This window comes from Panthera leo, chromosome A1 (genome assembly GCF_018350215.1).
Source record: "Panthera leo isolate Ple1 chromosome A1, P.leo_Ple1_pat1.1, whole genome shotgun sequence".
NCBI lineage: Eukaryota > Metazoa > Chordata > Mammalia > Carnivora > Felidae > Panthera > Panthera leo.
The window spans coordinates 197930064-197949026 of NC_056679.1; the positions used below are offsets into that span (position 1 = coordinate 197930064).

The 18963-nt window shown below is 39.8% G+C and overlaps 1 protein-coding gene across 3 annotated transcripts in view; it reads left to right on the forward strand.

Moving 5' to 3' along the window:
- Positions 1-7969, forward strand: part of ESM1 (endothelial cell specific molecule 1) — a 47379-nt gene extending 39410 nt beyond the window's left edge. For 2 of the 3 annotated variants that reach the window (XM_042949947.1, XM_042949938.1), the window contains 2 exons: positions 2745-2894; positions 6468-7969. In XM_042949947.1, the coding sequence (XP_042805881.1) occupies positions 2745-2894; positions 6468-6565 (248 nt within the window). In that variant the 3' untranslated portion in view covers positions 6566-7969. The remainder of the gene's footprint in view (positions 1-2744; positions 2895-6467) is intronic. The other variant, XM_042949958.1, reaches the window with a different exon arrangement.
- Positions 7970-18963: the final 10994 nt, after the last annotated feature.

An 18963-nucleotide genomic window follows, 5' to 3' on the forward strand; every position in this document is an offset into this window, starting at 1 on the left:
GATCATGAAACGAAATGACTCACATTCTTGAAGGAGGGTACCCTGAAGTATAAAACAAGCCTCGTTCCACTTTATGGAAGTGTTTGATCACCTAGAAAAATGGCAGATGGTCTCAGACGAGTACAAATAACAGTCAAGAAAAATAAAAATTGGAAGTCTGTGAAGAATGAGAGTTTACAGACTTAAAAAAAGTGTCATTAGCTTGAAATCATAGCTAAACGATGTAGTTACACATCTGTAGAATTTATTTCAAACTCATGCCTGTAGTTTAAAAAATGTTTGGATCAAAAGAATGGTGATTTAAAATATATATATGGATACTTCATGATCTCATAATTAAAAGCTATTATTAAGATGAAACACATAGGCTATAGCCCCATGCATCAGTTTTATAATACAAAGCAGCTTTTAAAATGATTAAAGAGGCTGGGTAATGTATTTCTTATATTTTCTTTCTTATTTCATTCTTATACTTTATGTAATTGAAACAGTTGTATGCTTTTATGAACGATAATAATCCACCATTGATCCAGTCTCATTCATACACCTACCTTTTAGACAAATATTTTATAAATCAATTACCTTTTCACCCGCAAAATGCAACTAAAGATTAGGAAATGGATGCTTGCAGGAGGAAGAGAATTTTATTTTTTGCTCAGTTTAGTTTTGCTTATAACCACTAAAAGGTAGAATATTGAGGAACCTTTTTTTGTGCGTGTGTGTGAACATTCACAAGCATTTATTTAAGCTGAGGAGAACCTGTATTTTCTATAAATTACAGGATTGCACGTAAGGAGTTTAGGGAGGAAGTAGTTCAACCGATCATACTTGTGACATAGCAAATATTTGCAGTGGATTGTTTTTTCTCTGGACACAAAAATTGCCTCTATCAATGGGACTGTAAATGCCCTGTCACATGTGGGTAAAGAAATGGCTCAAGGCCTATGGGATCTTTAGCAATCTACCCTCCTACTGAATGACTGAGGCAGCTGTTAACAGGATAGATTCTTAAAATGCACTTAAGATTGTTCTTCTTGGCATCCTTCAGACTGCAAGCGAGTCTGGTTTCAAACATTTTTCTCTCTGCTGGAAACAGTGACCCTGCGTGAAACTCAGAAACTTCAGACAGAGACATTGGATTTTGCTGTAGGCGGACTCCCTCTTTCAGCCTTTGCACAGAACCGTATACGTTAGCTGCACATCCAGATGTTTTCTCAATATTCAGATGTTTGGCGTCAGGCTGCCGAGTTAACAATCAGCCAGCCAACATCTATTTACTGAACACCTGCTATCCGCCCAGCACTATTCAAAACGCTAGGGGATGAAACAGAGGCACAATTGAGAATTTGGCTAAAGTTTGAGTTTTCAATGTCACTAGAGACACACTCAAATTCCAATCCTGTATGCTCTTCCGAAAGAGGCTTTTGGGGATCCTTTTTAAGGGCTGTTCTTGCGAGCAGAGAGGCCAGTGTTTAAAACCAGGCTCCTCCGCAATCTGAAGAATGCCAGTGAGAAGAACTCTAAATCTCTTCCCCAAATAAAGTTCATTCATGTCTACCTCAATCATTCTTGTGGAATATTAGATTGCTAAGGGCTCGGCTGCTTCACAGTTCGTTTCTCCCCCATGTGTGACTGTACACGTACGAGAAGATTCTCATGCCAAGAGAATACATATTCTGCATCTATTCTGCTTGGCTGTTAAGGATAGGGGTGTCTATCGGGATGCTGTTTATGTCATAACAATACTGCATTTTTAATAAGTGATTTTGTTCTTTTCTCAGCATAATATGTTTGAGTCTAGGTATGAAAGCACTGAAGCTCTAAATGCTTCCAGATTTGGGGAGGTATATAGGCAAAGTCTCAGCTTTCTCGTTCTTCCTAGCATGCACACCTTAGGTTTGCAGAACATTTTACTAAAAATCCTCTTAACATCCAGGGGAGCTAGGTGACCTGTACTGCCGTGTCAACAGATAAGGTAGCTGATGAAAGCTGGCACAGACTGAGGATTGAGCACTTGGTGGACAGCTGGCATCGACACCTCTCTCAGTCCCTGGGTAGCGTGGGGTCCTTTCCTATATGTTGCTATTTTTAAATAGCGAGTTGTTTGCCAGTACGGTGGATTCAGACAGCATCACATCTTTTATTTTTTTAAAATTTTTTTAACGTTTATTTATTTTTGAGACAGAGAGAGACAGAGCATGAACGAGGGAGGGGCAGAGAGAGAGGGAGACACAGAATTGGAAGCAGGTTCCAGGCTCTGAGCCATCAGCCCAGAGCCCGACGCAGGGCTCGAACTCACTGACCGCAGGATCGTGACCTGAGCTGAAGTCGGACACTTAACCGACTGAGCCACCCAGGAGCCCCTAAACTCCTTCGCAGCTGATCCGTAGGTCTGTTCAATTGCCCACCTCACCGACCTGTCACGGAAGCAGTCTCGGGAACCTGTCTATTGGTACCTAAGCAGAAAGTGAACAGAATTAAGGTTGGTTCAAGGATGTTGGTTATGTCTAGCCGTCTTCAACTAAACTCCAGAGCAGGACACTAGAGCCGAGGTGTCCTGCTCTTGGGGTGTGATTTCACATTTGTGACTTAAAGTTTCAACTTCCCAAACTTGGGTTTTTTTAAAGAAGTTGTTTGTATCTGACAGTCAAGGTTCACGAGGCGTGTTCAGATATGGAGGCTGTGCGGGCAGGGGCTCATGCACAAGGAGCAGCTCCCTCTCTCAACCTATCTTGTGTCCTCAGACTGTCCCTACGGCACCTTCGGGATGGAATGCAAGGAGACATGCAACTGTCAGTCCGGCATATGTGACAGAGTGACTGGCAAATGTCTGAAATTTCCCTTCCTCCAATATTCAGTAGCCAAGACTTCCAACAGGAGACTTGTTTCTACAGGTAAGAATTGACTTCAGTATAGGGGCACCTGGGTGGCGCAGTTGGTTAAGCGTCCAACTTTGGCTCAGGTCACGATCTCATGATTCGTGAGTTCTAGCCCCATGTCTGGCTCTATGCTGACAGCTCAGAGTCAGAAGACTGCTTCACATTCTGTGTCTTCCTCTGTATCTGCCCCTCCCCCCTCCACCAAAAAATAAAAAAATATTAAAAAATTATTTTTAAATAAAAAAAAGAATCGATTTCAGTACAAACATCAGAACAATAATCTCATTTTCAGTTTGAATAACTTAAGCAATATAGAGGATTAGAATAAAGCATTGCTTTGAATGATTTTGTTTTTTATTTTACTCAGGGGAAAGGGGTGGTGATTGAGTTCGGTTGCTGTTGTTGTTTTTTTTTTTTTTTTAAAGATTTTATTAATAATTTTGAGGATTATACATTTTTCCATAAAGTTTACCCAGCCATATGGAGAATAAATACGGTTGATTACCAAAACACCTGTAATAATAAAATAACCAAGATACACAAAGTTCCCTAAATTCTTCAGTGATGTTTATGTATAGTAGACAAAGTTATTTCTCTCCAACTTCATATAGAAAAAATACCCTCAAGAATTTATTAGATAAGGTTTAAGAGCCAAGAGAGAAAATATAGAACACTTCTTCTTTTCTTAACCAAATGGAAGTATTTCCAAAGAATATTTCCCAGCATGTGTTTTTATAGATTTTGGAGAGGATAAGAGACAGTATCTGTGACCGAAACTTGGGAATTATCTCTAAGCCTTTGAATGAAATTGTAGTAATAGCCACCTGATGCTTGTTCATGCATGTGTATTTCTTATCAGGTTGTTGGAATGTGAGAAATACAACGTATAAGATGGTCCTGTGCACATATTTGGTTACCTTGTTGGATAAACAATCAGTATCGTAAAGCTTCATTAAACTGAAAATAGCTCATTTAAAACAACATGTGGCCACAGCAACTGTTAGTATCAACAAACTATGCAATTTCTCCCCCTTAGATATAAATAGTTGACAATCCAAGTCCATTTTATTTAGTTTTATTTCTGGTTCTTTGCGCTTCAAATTAGATTTGAAATATTTGGCAAATGTACTTATTTCTTAATTTTACCCCCTTCTTACACATGGATACAATTAAGTACATTAAGAGAAAGAGGAAATATTGTGCTAAGAAGGGAATTATTATGCTGAAGTGTGGTTATGCCCCTAAACATTCATCTAAACTGAAACCCCTGTTTTCAAAGCTATTAGGTGAGCATCTTTGTGACTATTTGATCTGGAAATTGAGAAAGTCATTAATAGGTTAAATACTTAGGACTTGTCCTATGGTACTTAAAAAGCAAAATGGAAAAAGATTGAGTTTTAAGTCCTAAAAAATTTGATATTAAGGTGAAATTTACACAACATAAAATTAACCATTTTGAAGTGAGCAGTTCAGTGGTAGCTAGTACATTAACAACGCTGCATAGCCGCCACTTCTGTCCAGTTCTAGAACATTCTCATTAGCTCAAAATAAAACCCCACTATCCGTTAAGCAGTTGTCCCCATTCCTCAACTCCCAGCCCCTGGAAACCATCAGTCTTAGACCTGCACATTTTTTGAATGATTTGACTACTTCAGTACAGGTTTGAAACTTACTGTCTCAGGACAGTCAGCTGTCTCAAATGCTTGCATCTTCTTTTGTCTTATTTTGCCTTCTCAAAACTGCAGACTACAAAACACTTTAAAGAACTTCTGAATTCCTCTTCATTCATTTATGGTTGTGCCTAAACCTTTTCCACCAAGAGAGAGAGAATGGACTCCCTTGTGAATCTTATTGGTGTTTGGGAAGAATGCTTGGGAGGCCATGAGAGCACCTTTGGAGTAATCCTCAAGAAGGATAATAATCCTCACGTCCGTCCCTCCCATTGTATACCCAGCCACATGCCCTCTTCTCCACTGGACTGTTGGACAGTCTCTTTCCCTTCAGCATGTCACCCTTGCTTATTTGCTTGCAGATTCTGCAGATGTCTTGACTACTAGATAGATGCCTTGGCCACACATATTTTGCTGGGTAGAAGTCACATTAGGGGTTACACACAAAAAACATTTCTATACCCAAATTAGGTATCAAGATTCTTAGTAGAAATCTATGGGAAAAGCATTTTCTGACCCGAGGTGTGTGTGTGTGTGTGTGTTTTTTTCCATTAGCTAAGGAGCAACAAAAATGATTACTGGTTAATCTTGGTAAACCTTAGGTTCAGGAGGGGAGCAGAATATCCTAAAGGCTTTGTGGAGAGGCAGCATAGGAGCTCCGCTGCTCAGTGGTACCTTGTCTCCTTGTGACTTTCCAGGGTTCATGTGCTACCATTTATAGGAGGGGGGTTGTCTGGCTATCAACTTCACATCACCTCTGTGCGAATCTGTTTTCAAAGCCTTTGCAAATGGTGCCAACGTTCGTCAGCACAGGGACTTCTGGAGGTCCCTTCTATGCCCTGATTGCATGAGCTCGTCTTCTCTAGATTTCTATCTAATGGCTACTACGATCTTGTCAAGTGGGTTTCCTATTTCCATTTCTTGTTGTCGTTGTTTTGTAGTGAGATTTCCAATTTTCTGAGATGGGGAATTTATAAGTAGCTTTTTTTTTAGGGGGACAGGGACAGTAAGATCTGGAATATTTGATTACTTTGCATACATTCATCTGCCGGGCTGCACGAATCGTACAGGGCTCCATTTTAGGATGTGCACTGTTGAGGCAAATACACTTCGCTACTCTTAGAAGCAGACAAATTTCATTTTGGAAAATTCTAAATATTACAAATTTTTATTTGAGCAAAAACCGTCTTTATAAAAGTTCTGCCCTTCGGTCTGCCTTCCACCTTCTGGAGCCACAAAATAGGCTAACCCTTCTTCCATACCAGATAATAGGAAAATCTTATTAAAGATCCACTCTTACAGCATTTGCTTATTCCATAAGTATTTATTAAGTGCCTACTATGTTCCAGGCACTGTAGTAGCAATGAACAAAACAAAGCCTCTGCCTTCTAGGAGCTGATATTCTAGTGGTGGAGTGAAATAACACATAAATAAAAAAAGCAAATGAATGTATAAGATAATGCCTGGTGGTAACAGGTGTATGAGGAGAAATCAGTCGGCGGTAGGGGCTGACTCAGATGGGAGGTGCCGATTAACACAGAGTGGGTGAATACAGCGAGTATAGAGACTCTTTGAATCTATAAAAAAAATTATTGTAAATCCCTTGTAATATAAAAATAATATAGAGGCGTCTGGGTGGCTTAGTCGGTTAAGCATCCGACTTCGGCTCAGGTCATGATCTCGCGTTTCATGAGTTCAAGCCCCACATGGGGCTCTGTGCTGACAGCTCAGAGCCTGGAGCCTGTTTCAGATTCTGTGTCTCCCCCTTTCTCTGCCCCTCCCCTGCTTGTGCTCTCTCTCTGTCTCTCCAAAAATGAATAAATGTTAAAAAAATTTAAAGAAAATAATATAAAACTGTTCTTGATCTTAGGGTTATCAACATTTGGACATGCATGATTTGTATTCCTTCTCATTTCAGAGCATGACATGGCATCTGGAGACGGCAATACTGTGACAGAAGAACTTGTAAAAACGAATACCCGCTCGCCTGTAATGAAATGGTTAAATCCTCGCTGAGCCTGGGTGGGGTGTCTGAGAGAAGACTCTTATCTTAATGGTCATTCAACACACAGCCAACATTTTAGGAACTGTCTAGATTATAGCATATGGACATGTGATATCGGGAGGCCAAGTGTGGGGGTCCAGGAAAAAAAAATAATAAAGTAGGCTACTAACAATCCATAAAATGCATATGACTGAACACTTTTAGATCTTTGTGAAATATACGAATACGTACAGATTTGTTCAATATGTGTTTATAGTAATACTGAAGAACGGAAAACACAATTTAGATCATATTAACGTGGACGCAGATCAGCCCCAGAGGAAGCTAAAGCTAAGGCCACAGTGCCTGTGACTCAGATGTGCATTGATGCTGGGATACAGGATGGAGGGAGAGTTCGGAGCGAGAGAAGGTGGGGGCGGGTGGGGGAGTATGGTATTTAGGTCTTCCTTGTAGTAGCACCAATAGAATTTAATTGTGCTTTTTTTTTTTTTTTTTTTTTTTTAACTTTGGGAAAAGTGAACACAAAACCAGCCCTGAAGGAAGGGGGATAGTTGAAGCTTGTAGGAGATTGGGTAGCAGCCCCCATAGTGAGGGAGGTTTCAAAGGTGCTATGTGTCATTCCCAGATGACCGCATCAGAAGGGAGATTCTGGGGCAGAGGGCAAACTCCTGTAAATGGTTTTAAAGAAGGCCACCTCAGACCGAGAGAGCCAGGCAGGATTTTTCCCACTTGGAGGAGGTGGGAAGGTAAATATTTACATAATTTTGTCAACGATTTATGTTAGTATGAGTCATCCTAACAGACATACTCATCACCCTCTACTGTTCGTTTAAAACGGGTAGAATAAAGGTATAACTCTCTAAGGTTTCCAAACCCCCAAGGCATGGTAAATTTATTATTAGTAATTATAGTAATATTTACAGTAATAAGCACAAGGGAACCCTGGGAAAAACTTAGTCATGACAGATGTATACAATGTCAGAAAATGAGCAACAGAAGGAGTTTATTGCAAAGTCAGTGCAGTGACTTAGAAGCGTTTTAGATTTAAAGTAGAAAATACTTTTTTAGGAGGCTTGGAAGAGAGTCAAGAAGCGTCAGCTTTAAAATAGGGCTCATTTTCTTATTTTTCTTTCCTTCAAAGTCAGTTGATAAGTGGAATTATGAGCACACGGGAGGATCTCAGCACAAACAGGACGGTTGTACTAGATTTTGTTAGGAAACGTTTGCAGACCTATTTTATTTGGAGTGAAGATTATTTAAGGATTATTTCACTGTTTGCCTATGTTTATTCTCAAAGTTTGCCACAGAGTTGTGAATGCGTGTGCGGGAAGGTCTTGGATCATGAGCTGCATAAGCTGTTGGATTTGTTTTAAAAGGAAAAGTTTATGGCTGCTCAATAAAAATACAAGACAGCTGCTCTGAGTCCATTCATGACTTTGTTAAATCATTAAAAGTTATTTAAGATTCACTTGATGGAGTGCTGAATGGCTCGGTCGGTTGAGCGACCCGCTCTTGATGGCTCTTGATTTCAGCTTTCGTCATGATCTCACAGTTCATGGGGTCAAGCCCCGGGTCGGGCTTTGCACTGACAGCACGGAACCTGCCTGGGATTCTTTGTCGCCCTCTCTCTCTGCCCCTCCCCCATTCGCTTACAGGTGTGCTCTCTCTCAAAATAAGCATTTTTTAAAAAAAGTTTCATCCAATGAACAAAAAGTCTGTGTGCCTATTAAAAGTTGGCTTCTCAACTGAATTTGCTGCTACAGATAAGCATTTTCTGTCAAAACATGAGGCTAGAATATTTATTTCTTTGCCTCACATTTTTGGTCTACCCATGCCTTATAGTTCCCTGAAACGTAGGTCCCTAAATATTAATCCATTCTGTAGAGACAAAAACAAAACAACACTTCTGTCAGTGTTTTGAAGATACTTACACTTTAGAAGGTGTCTGCAAAGACAGATCTTTCGCTGTCTGTAAAAGAATAGAGTAGCATTTGGCTTTGGAGCTTGAGAGTATCGTGTCCAAGAACAGTATAGTTTCACTTAGCTTTATTATGGGCAAATTAGGAAACCATTTAAATGAATTGACACAATGCCCCCCAAAAAATTTGTCTGTATTAGCAAAAACATCAATCTGCCTGATGTTTTTCCTTTTTTTAAGATGGGAGAAACAAAGTGAATGAGATAAAAAGTTCTATCAATGTGTTATCAATGTGAGATATTCATATTATTATTAAATAAGAACAATGTATGTTTTTATGTCTTTACATAAGACATATGTTTGTATGTCTTTACTCTTATCAGTGTGCAGTGGGTTTCAGGACATGCTTTCAGGGAGTGAGATTACTTAAATATCTGCGTCTGTATCTGTATCTGACTTGGCCTGAAGCCCAGGCTGCAGTCCAAATGTCCCTCTGGGGAAGGGTGGACAGTGGAACAAGAGCTAGACCAGGGCAGGACTTGCCTCTGGTCCTTGTTCTGCAGCCTGGGAGATCATGGTCAATATAATTGAACAAAGGTGGGTTCATCTGTTCTCAGTCGCAGGCATGTTTTCTAGTTGCCCAGCTTCCTGTTACTGGGACCCCTCTGTGCATTTCACTTCAAGTGCTGGTACTGGTCTGTCTCAAATTGCTCTGTAGCCTTCTGACTCTATTCTTGATGGAAGTGGCCTCCAAAATCTTTGGATTTTGTACTTTTTGACTGCAATACTTTTGAGCATGCAATTTTAAACTGAATACATAGCATAGTGTTAATACACTATGTTCATTATAGCACATATACTCAAAGTAGAAATTTTTAAGGGATTAAAAAATAAATAGAAACAGGAGTTCTGAGATTTTTTTCCTACACCCCTATGGACTATCATGGGAAACACTGGAGAAGTAAAAGAAAATGCCAAATGTCACTGGTTCCTAGTGAGGCTCAACCTCATTTGATATTGAAGAGAAACCAAACTGGCACATATTCCACACAATAAAGAGTTCTGGAATGAATGGATTAATGGATGAATAGTTGGATGGATAAATGGATGAATGGAAGGATGGACGGGTAGATAGGTGGGTAGAAGGATGTTTGGGAAGAAAGATGGAAGAGACTTGGGTGAGTGGATGTCTGGAGGAACGAATAAACAAATGAATGAATGAATGAGTGAATGAATAAATGAATGAATGAAGCAGGTGACAGGCCTATCTCCAGCAGAACCGATGGAGCAGATGGCCTCCCATCCCTTTCATCTACCAGCTCCCATCTCCTTGATGGCTGTTATCCTGCCTATTAGGACCCTAGGAGATTGAAAAACTGGCTGCATCCGTGAGAGTCAGTAAATCTGACAGGTAAGGTTGTCCAAGGCCACAGCAACAGAGAGTCCTTCTCCATCAAGCAGTGGGGACATCTCCTGTGGTAACAAAATGTGTAAGGTAACTTTAGTGGTAGCCAGATTGCATTGTCATTTTCTGTGAAAGGCAGTTCAGGAGGACTGTTGTTTCCATTCTGTATTTGTTTCCTTTCCTTTATCCTGAGGTCCCTAGGAGTAAAGGATCCATAGATATAATTCAACATCACAACAGATATTTGGAGGGAGAATTGATTATTTCCGATTGCCCATATGTAGTGTTAATCATTGAGTTAAGGCCTGGCTTTAAAAAGACGCATGTTATAGACCTGCAATTCTTTATGATTCATTAGAATTACCTAGAGGCCTTGCTAACACACAAACTGCTTATTTGTTATGTCTGAGATGAGGCCCAAAGATTTTCCACTGTTACAAGTTCCCCAGGCGATGCAGATACTCTGGGTCCAGGGACCTTACTTTGAGAATCACTGATACAGGGATATCTAGACTTGCCTAGAAAGGAAAGAAACTAAGGTGTGATCAAGACCAATTCTTGCTGGCCTTATGAAAGAATGTGCTGCAAGATTTCTTAACCAGTTGTTTCATTCAACTTATTTTTGTTGTTTAAAGATACTTAACTAAGCCACGGGAAGCGTTGAAAAATGTCAGAGAAACTTTAAATTGTGGGGACTTGTCAGGGACAAGTGGCAAACCATCAAAGAAGGATGGAGGTGAAAGAACCAGAGAATTTGGAAGTAGTCAGGGAGTTTGTGGTCTCATAGGAAGACATTCAAGAAGAGTGACCAGTGGCACCATGTGTCTTGAAGAGACCAGGGAGAGCTAAAGAGTCCTCAGGAGGACCATTCTAAAGCAATGATAGAGTCTGATGTGATTATATTAATCCAGTTAATACAATTCCATTTATACAGGTCCTTGTGACATAACTCTCACAGAGTAGATGTGTTTATACATTTTCCAGCCCTCTAGGAAATACGGGAGTACACAGAAATCTGAAATATTGGAGTTCAGAAGAGAAGCCTAAAGAATTCTAGTCTAAACCTTTTATTTTACAGATGAAACACCTAGACCCAAATAAATTTGGTGATAAAATGTGTGTGGCAGTGAAAACTACTACTTATCATTGTACCACTTTTAGCCGTTCAATATTTTTATTTTTATTTATTTATTTATTTATTTATTAAAGGTAGTTTTTTTTTTTTTTTTGGTTTTTTTTTTTTTAATGTTTATTTATTTTTGAGACAGAGACAGAGCATGAACAGGGGAGGGGCAGAGAGAGAGGGAGACACAGAATCTGAAGCAGGCTCCAGGCTCTGAGCTGTCAGCACAGAGCCCGACGCGGGGCTCGAACCCACAAACCGCGAGATCATGACCTGAGCCGAAGTCGGCCGCTTAACCGACTGAGCCACCCAGGCGCCCCAGCCGTTCAATATTTTTAAAGGAAAACATTCATATTTGTAGTTTACCTACCACATATTTAAAAAATATATACAACATAGGGGTGCTTGGGTGGCTCAGTCGGTTAAGTATCTGACTTCGGCTTAGGTCATAATCTTTCGGTTCATGAGTTCGAGCCCCACATCGGGCTCTGTGCTGACACTTTAGGGCCTGGGGCTTGCTCCAGATTGTATGTCTCCCTCTCTCTCTTCCCCTCCCCTGCTCATGCTCTGTGTCTCTCTCTCTCAAAAATAAACATTAAAAAATTTTTAGAAATATATACATATATATCTATATTACGACCTAAAAGGTATACATCTTTTCACACAAAAATTCTATTGTTATGAATTTATTCTAAGGAAATAATTGTTTTGAGTGTACAAAAACATATACAGTAAAACATTGGTTTGCGAGCGTAATTCGTTCCAGAAACATACTTGTAATACAAAGCCGTCGTATATCAAAGCGAATTCCATTGGCTCAGTTGTGATCATGTGACATTCGGTGTCACATACTACTTGAACAGCAAGACATTGCTCCTTTATCAAGTTAAAATTTATTAGAAATGTTTGCTTGTCTTGTGCAACACTTGCAGAGCAAGTTACTCCCAATCCAAGGTCTTACTGTATACAAAAAAAAAGTTACAATATTTTGTTAGTAATTGTAAGTAATCTGAAAAGGTCATTGGTGGGGTATTTGATAAAGAAATGGCAGTGTAGCCATGAACTGACTACAACCTAGCCATTGTAAATGATGAAGTGTGTTTAGAATGACTGACAGAGGACGCATTCACTCCAAAGCACAAGGTGACAACGTAATCAGGGCCAGGAGTTGGTCAGGCGTGTGGCTGCCTAAACACAGAGTCCCTCTCCCCGGTTCGAAAGTAGCTATTTTTTTTTATTATCAAGTTAAATAACATATAGTGTAGTCTTGGTTTCTGGAGTACAATCCAGTGATTCATCCCTTATCTATAACACCTATTCATCCCAGCAAGTGCCCTCCTTAATACCCATCACCCATTTTCACCATCCTCATCAACCCTCAGTTTGTTCTCTGTATTTAGGAGTCTTATGGTTTTCCTCCCTCTTTATTTTTATCTTATTTTTCCTTCCCTTCCCCTATGATCATCTGTTAAGTTTCTAAAATTCCACATATGAGTGAAATCATACGATATCTCTCTTTGACTTATTTCTCTTAATGTAATACCCTCCAGTTCCATCCATGTTGTTACAAATGGCAAGATTTCATTCTTCTTCATCATCGAGTAGTATTTCAGTGTGTGTGTGTGTGTGTGTGTGTGTGTGTGTGTGTATCACATCTTCTTAATCCATTCATCAGTGGATGGACATTTGGGCTCTTTCCATAATTCGGGCATTGTTAACAGTGCGAAAGCAGCTACTTTTTAAACACTTTAGTTTTTTATAGAAACAACAATCTTCTTGTTGCGTTGCTGGTTTATTGACCTACACTGAATTTTTATTCAGGTTTGCAATAGTGATAACTGGTGCAAACAGGTTCGCTAACAAATACAACAGACTCTTGGTATGCCTCTATTTCAACTGGCAGAAATGTAAGTCTTCAGGTGCACCCCAGAGGGAGGTCTGTGCGCCTGCACCCTTTAGCATACACCCTGGATATCATAGCTGTATGTTATCCAGAGAGAACAGAGACACATGGTGATCTCAGTGAAGTCACTATGGGGAGATCGCTTAAGAACCCTTCTCTATAGTAAGTGGAAAAAAGCATGCTACGATGCCATAGGGATAATCTTATTCTGTGAAAAAAAATATATAAATAGAGATAGTAAGAGCGATGCCTATCTTATTCTTTATATCTATACCTATATTCTGAAAGTTTTGCCACTAGTTTTATAATTGGCAAAAAGAATAAAGCTCTCTTCGTTTTTGAAAGTTTCAATTGTAGCAAATGTAAACAAATGAAGATGACTTTGTGGTTTATTGTGTACATGGTGACTAAAGGGAATAATCCTATATTTCAGTGGTTTTGTGATGTACTTTGTCGTCTTGGCACTCGGTTAGGTACAGAAATAGGATTTCAAACCAATTCAATGTAGAGAATTATAATTTTCTGATAAATCCTAGAAAGGCTACAAAGCACATTAGCACATTATACTTCTCTCTTCTGGAAGAAAATCTTTTGGTCTGACAGAAGCAAAGCCAGTGCATCCTTAGTAAGTATAGATGAAGGTCTCTGGATCATAGGTACACATTTTAAAGTACAATATACCTTCTGCACCTATGCATAGAAATGCTATCTGCGTAAGCTGGTGGTTAGGCCACCAGGGTTTTAAAGTATTTCCTGACACCTGTGAAGTTGGTAAATATTTCCTGTTTTTGTTGTGTCTAGAGAAAACAGGAATTTACAACTTGGAAGCGATTATTAAACAAACGTTGTGAACGACCTCTACATATGTACTTCCCTGGTATGAGGCTTCATTTTCTTCAAATCTATCATAACATATTTCTCTTAAGGGAAAAATGTGATTGTCACACTAATTCGACAGCTAACTGAATGGTGGAAGACAAACCTTTGAACCAGGAGGAATGGCACCTTATCTTAGACGTGGGGTGGGTACTATGCAGTTTCAGAACTTAAATATAAATTTAATTATAAGTCTTTAAGAGTTAGCAAAACAGAGAAAGTGAGCAATAAATCCCTATTGATGGATCTGGGCTAACAATACATAGTTAACCTATGTGAAAAATATTTGTGATTATCTTAAGTACTATTGAAGGACCCTAGATTTTTTTGAGTCAAAGGGAGCCAGGATTAACTCATTATCATATTCACTAATTATTGACTTTGGTTAGTTACTTACCCACGCTGCCCCTTAGTGTCCTCTGCGAAAAGTGTGGCTAATGGCTCATGTGCAACGTTGTAAGGACCTTGACCCATGTTCTATGCATGCCATTTTATCCTATCATTGTATCTGTCATGTACTAAGCTTTCTAATAAATGGCAGATCATTTAAAGCATTGTCATATAAGCCAACTTTCTTGTGTATTTCATATGTCCATTAATTGCAACAAGATTGAAGCATTTCAAACATTGTAAGTGTTCCATTAAAGACAGATACATAAAGACATTGAAGAAAACTGACTCTTAACACACTTGAAGACGTCCATAAAAGGTAAATGGCCATGAGTGAAATTCAATTAATATCATTTGAAACTCTCTCACAATTCTACAAAAGACGTGACTATTTTTAAAGAACAAATAATAGTGTTCTATTTAAATCTCCAAACAATTATTAGCATGCTCCTGAAAGAAAAAAAAAAAGGTACAATGCTCCAGGAGAATGCAAGAGAGCCCTACAGATGTGGCACACTTCCCTGCATGTTATTTTTAGTTTTCTATTCCTGCCTTTTATTTTGGGACTTGGCCCGCTTCCTTTGTAGTTTCCCCTTAACTTGTTCATACCTTTCTTTCTGATATAATGCATTTTAAGCTGCCTTTTTTTTTTTTTCACCTCTCAAAGGAAGCTCAAGGAATGTTGGCCAGCTCAGAAATCCCTGCTAGTCTTGGCAGTAGCCGAGATCTTGGTTTGAAAACAACCTTGGAAACCCAGGATCATGGTTGACTCTCTAATTATTTAATGAATCAGAGCTAGGGAGGCATCCGAGACCAGAGATCAGTAGATTTTGAAAACCATTTTCTTGAAATTGTTTCTTGGCCTCTGGAAACCAGGGGAATTTGAAAATGGACTCATTTCTGTTAGACTCACACAAAAGCGAAATCCAGTTTAAAAAATAAGGAGAAAGCGCAGTAGATGTACTAGAAGGCTATTTCGCCTTTTACCCATGAGCAGTTAGGCGGTCTGCTTGGAGGAGAATTCGTTTCGCACAGGGTCAACGGAAGCAGGGTGAGGAGATGAGGTGTGGTCCCTGTCTTTAAAGAGCCTTGTGGAGATGGGATAGGGAGAACTGAAACACACAGGTGCCCAATTCAATCATGGGTGGTACTTTGTGGTTGTTTGGTCGCGAGCAAAACGAAACAAAACAGTGGAAAAATGGACTCCGGCCGACGTCAACAAAAATGTAACGTCTTGGTAGGATGGGGGTGCCTCACAAAATGGAAAAACAGGGGCAACTGGGTGGTTCAGTCGGTTGACCATCCGACTTCAACTCAGGTCATGATCTCGTGGTGTGTGGGTTCAAGCACCGCGTTGGGCTCCATGCTGACAGCTGGGACCTTGGAACCTGCTTTGCATTCTGTATGTGTGTGTGTGTCTCACTCTCTGCCCCTCCCCTGCTCACTCTCTCTTTCTCTCTCTCTCTCTCAAAAGTAAATAAACATTAAAATGGAAAAACAAAACACCTGCTGAATCCATTGGTTTGGAGGAGGCAGGGCAGCTGGGGAGGTGCAGGTGACAGGAGTGACCACACATTACACTGGGGTGCTGCTGCTGGGACAAAGAGTCACAGTAATTTTGTGCATTATTCTAGTGCTTCTCAGTTGTTCCACGCCTCTCTGAAACTCCTTTTTTGGGATATTGTCCTCTGACCTTATGGCCCTTTTTAACAAATAGCTCGATGGTGACAAACATTCTTCCCTTGTAGCTGGGTTTCATTTTTGGATGTAGCCAACGCCCTTCAGAACCCAGTCTGGCCCATAAGATGTTGATCAATTTGGGCAGTGCTGTTTTGCTGAAAAACAAGTTGTGAAAGACAACAAGAAAGAAATAGCCGGAAGGAGTGCTTTAGAGAACCACAAACTCACTCCATGGTCTTGGGGATTTAGGAAGTAGGAGCCCACTGTAGGTCATTTCTGTTGTTGGTGCTTTTGGGAGAAACCCTGAAAGTGTTGCTCAGGTGTTTTTTGCAGGTTGGTTGAAGCTTTTTCATGGATGAAGCAGAGGCGTGGCCAGGTTCATGGCCATGGTGTCAGTGGCAGGAAGCAATCACAGTTCGACTGCTCCCTTTATCTATCTCATAGTCTGGCCATTGATTTCTTTTTTTTTTTCTTAAATAACTTTATTTGATATCAAAGGCAAAAACATTATTATTCACAATTGCTTGAAGGCAAAATTGTCTTTTGAAAAATCCACTTATTTAACAGCTATTTTTATATTTTATATTTTTATATATATTTATGAAGAATAGTTATATTCTTCATCTTGAAGTATTATTTTTAAAAACCTTCTTCCCTTCAATCCTACCTAAATGGCTGCAACTTATGCTTCAACAGGAGAAAAAAGCATACAATGTGTACACAAATTGAGAGAGGGAATCTTAACTTTTGGGGTATTTGGGTGAAGGGTATGTGAGAATTTTGTCTCTTCTTAAAGTTGTCTGTAAATCTGAAATTAGGTCAAAGCAAATGTTAAAAAGGGGATCACTGATGGTTTGGTGAGTATTTCCAGGCTGCTTCCTTTACTGTCTTTTCTCATTGTCTTTACAACAATTAGATCAACATAACACCTGTTACAAACCTTGAAAAGCTGACACTCTTAGGAAATATGCTCAGGGTGCTGACCCCCTCTTGCTTCAGAGGCTCTGGAAAGCACTATCTCTCCATCTCTGAGTCTCCATGGGGGCCATGACACACAAAAGCAACAATAAAAGCCAAGACAGAAGCATCGAGGGACTAGAACACCTACTTTTTGTAGGCAGAGAGCAGCAAGGCCAGCAAGGGCCAAGCCAAGATGGCACCAACACCCACAGCACGGCAGCGATTAGAGGAGGTGTCCACACCCTAGTGAGATGATACATTGGAGGCTGGGGAGGAGTTCCCCAGGGCAGGTGCAAATCTCCTCTTAACCCTATGATCATTGTCACTTATTCTAAAGTACCACATCTGGTCAACATGCCTTTTTTTATTTGTGCAATTATTTTCCGGGCAATAAAGAATGTATGGATCCAGTAATTCCATGTCTGGGCATTTATCCAAAGAGAGTGAAACCACAAACTTGAAAAGATATGTCCCCCCCCCACCATATACACTGCAACATAATTTATGATAGCGAAGACATGAAAACAATCTAAGTATTCATGGATGGTTGAATAGATAAAGAAATTGTGGTACACACACACACACACACACACACACACACACACACTGGAATATTATTCAGTTATAAAAAACGAAAATCTTGCCATTTTTAACAACATGGATGGTATGCATGGATCTTGAAGACATTATACTAAGTGAAACAAGTCAGACAAAGAGAGACAAATACTAAATGACCTCATTTATATGTGGAATTTAAAAACCAAAACCAAAACATGGGGCGCCTGGATGGCTCAGTCGGTTAAGCATCCGACTTCAGCTCAGGTCACAATCTCGCGGTCTGTGAGTTCAAGCCCCACGTCGGGCTTTGGGCTGATGGCTCAGAGTCTGGAAACTGCTTCCAATTCTGTGTCTCCCTCTCTCTCTGCCCCTCCCCTGTTCATGCTCTGTCTCTCTCTGTCTCAAAAATAAATAAACGTTAAAAAAAAATTAAAAAAAAAAAACAAAACCAAAACAAACAAACAAACAAAAAACAAGTTAATAGATATGGAGAACAGATTGGTGGTCGCCAGAGGTGTGGCAGAAATGGGCAAAATGAGTGAAGGTGGTCAAAAGGTACAAACTTTCAGTTATACATAAATCAGTCATAGGTATAAATGCAGAACATGGTGACTAGAGTTATTAACACTGTACTGCATCTTTGAACGTTGCTAAGTAGATTTTAAAAGTTCTCATCACAAGAAAAAAATTTTGGAACTAGGTAGGGTGATGGATGTTAACTAGAGTTACCTTGGTGATGATTTCACAATGTATGCCAATTATTAAACCATTAAGCTGTGCACCTGACACTAATATAATGTTATATGTCACTTATGCCTCAATAAAAAAAAAGAATTAATGAACTATGTTTACTTGTTCCTATTCAAGCAAGGTTAACATTCCATTTTCAGAGATGAGAAGGTTTTAATAGATGGGAAGATTATTAGTATATTTATACACTTCCATCTTTATAGGTTGGTGGCTGTGCTGGAGATTGCCCTGGCATGTCAGGGCTGTAATTCTGAAACTGTGAAATTCAGGATAAACGTGAATTTTGACTGCTCAGTGGGTGAACGCTTCAGATGGGAAAAACTGGAAGGGATGTTTTCATCTTTTCCAGAGCGTTTTCTTTCCCATGAGTGCTGCCCTCATGGAGTTTTTTTTATGTGTTCTGAAGTAAGGAGAAAAGAGACAGGGAGCCAGTCGCCTGGGGAAGAAAGTGTTCCAGGGCACTGGGGGGACTCTTCTCAGATGCCCTGTTTACTGATGGACAAGGGGGCTGGGATGTGGGTGGCTTTGGGATTTCTTCTTTGGGGAGATTTGATGTGACTTTTAGAATGGGACACCTTGGCTGTGATGAAGTGATCTCCACTCATCACACTGTGGGAAAAGTTTTTCCTTTAATGACTCGAAAACATGGGCTTGTTATTCTGAAAAAGCAGAGCACATCCTCATTCCACACAAACAATGTGACACAGACCTGGACCTGGGCCAAGGTTTTCTATGAATAGAACTTAGCAAAGAGCATGTTAGAAACTCTCTGGATTCACATGGCAATCCTGGATGCCTGATCTCAACAAAGGAAACGATTTACCTGCTCTTCAAAGGTGGACATTA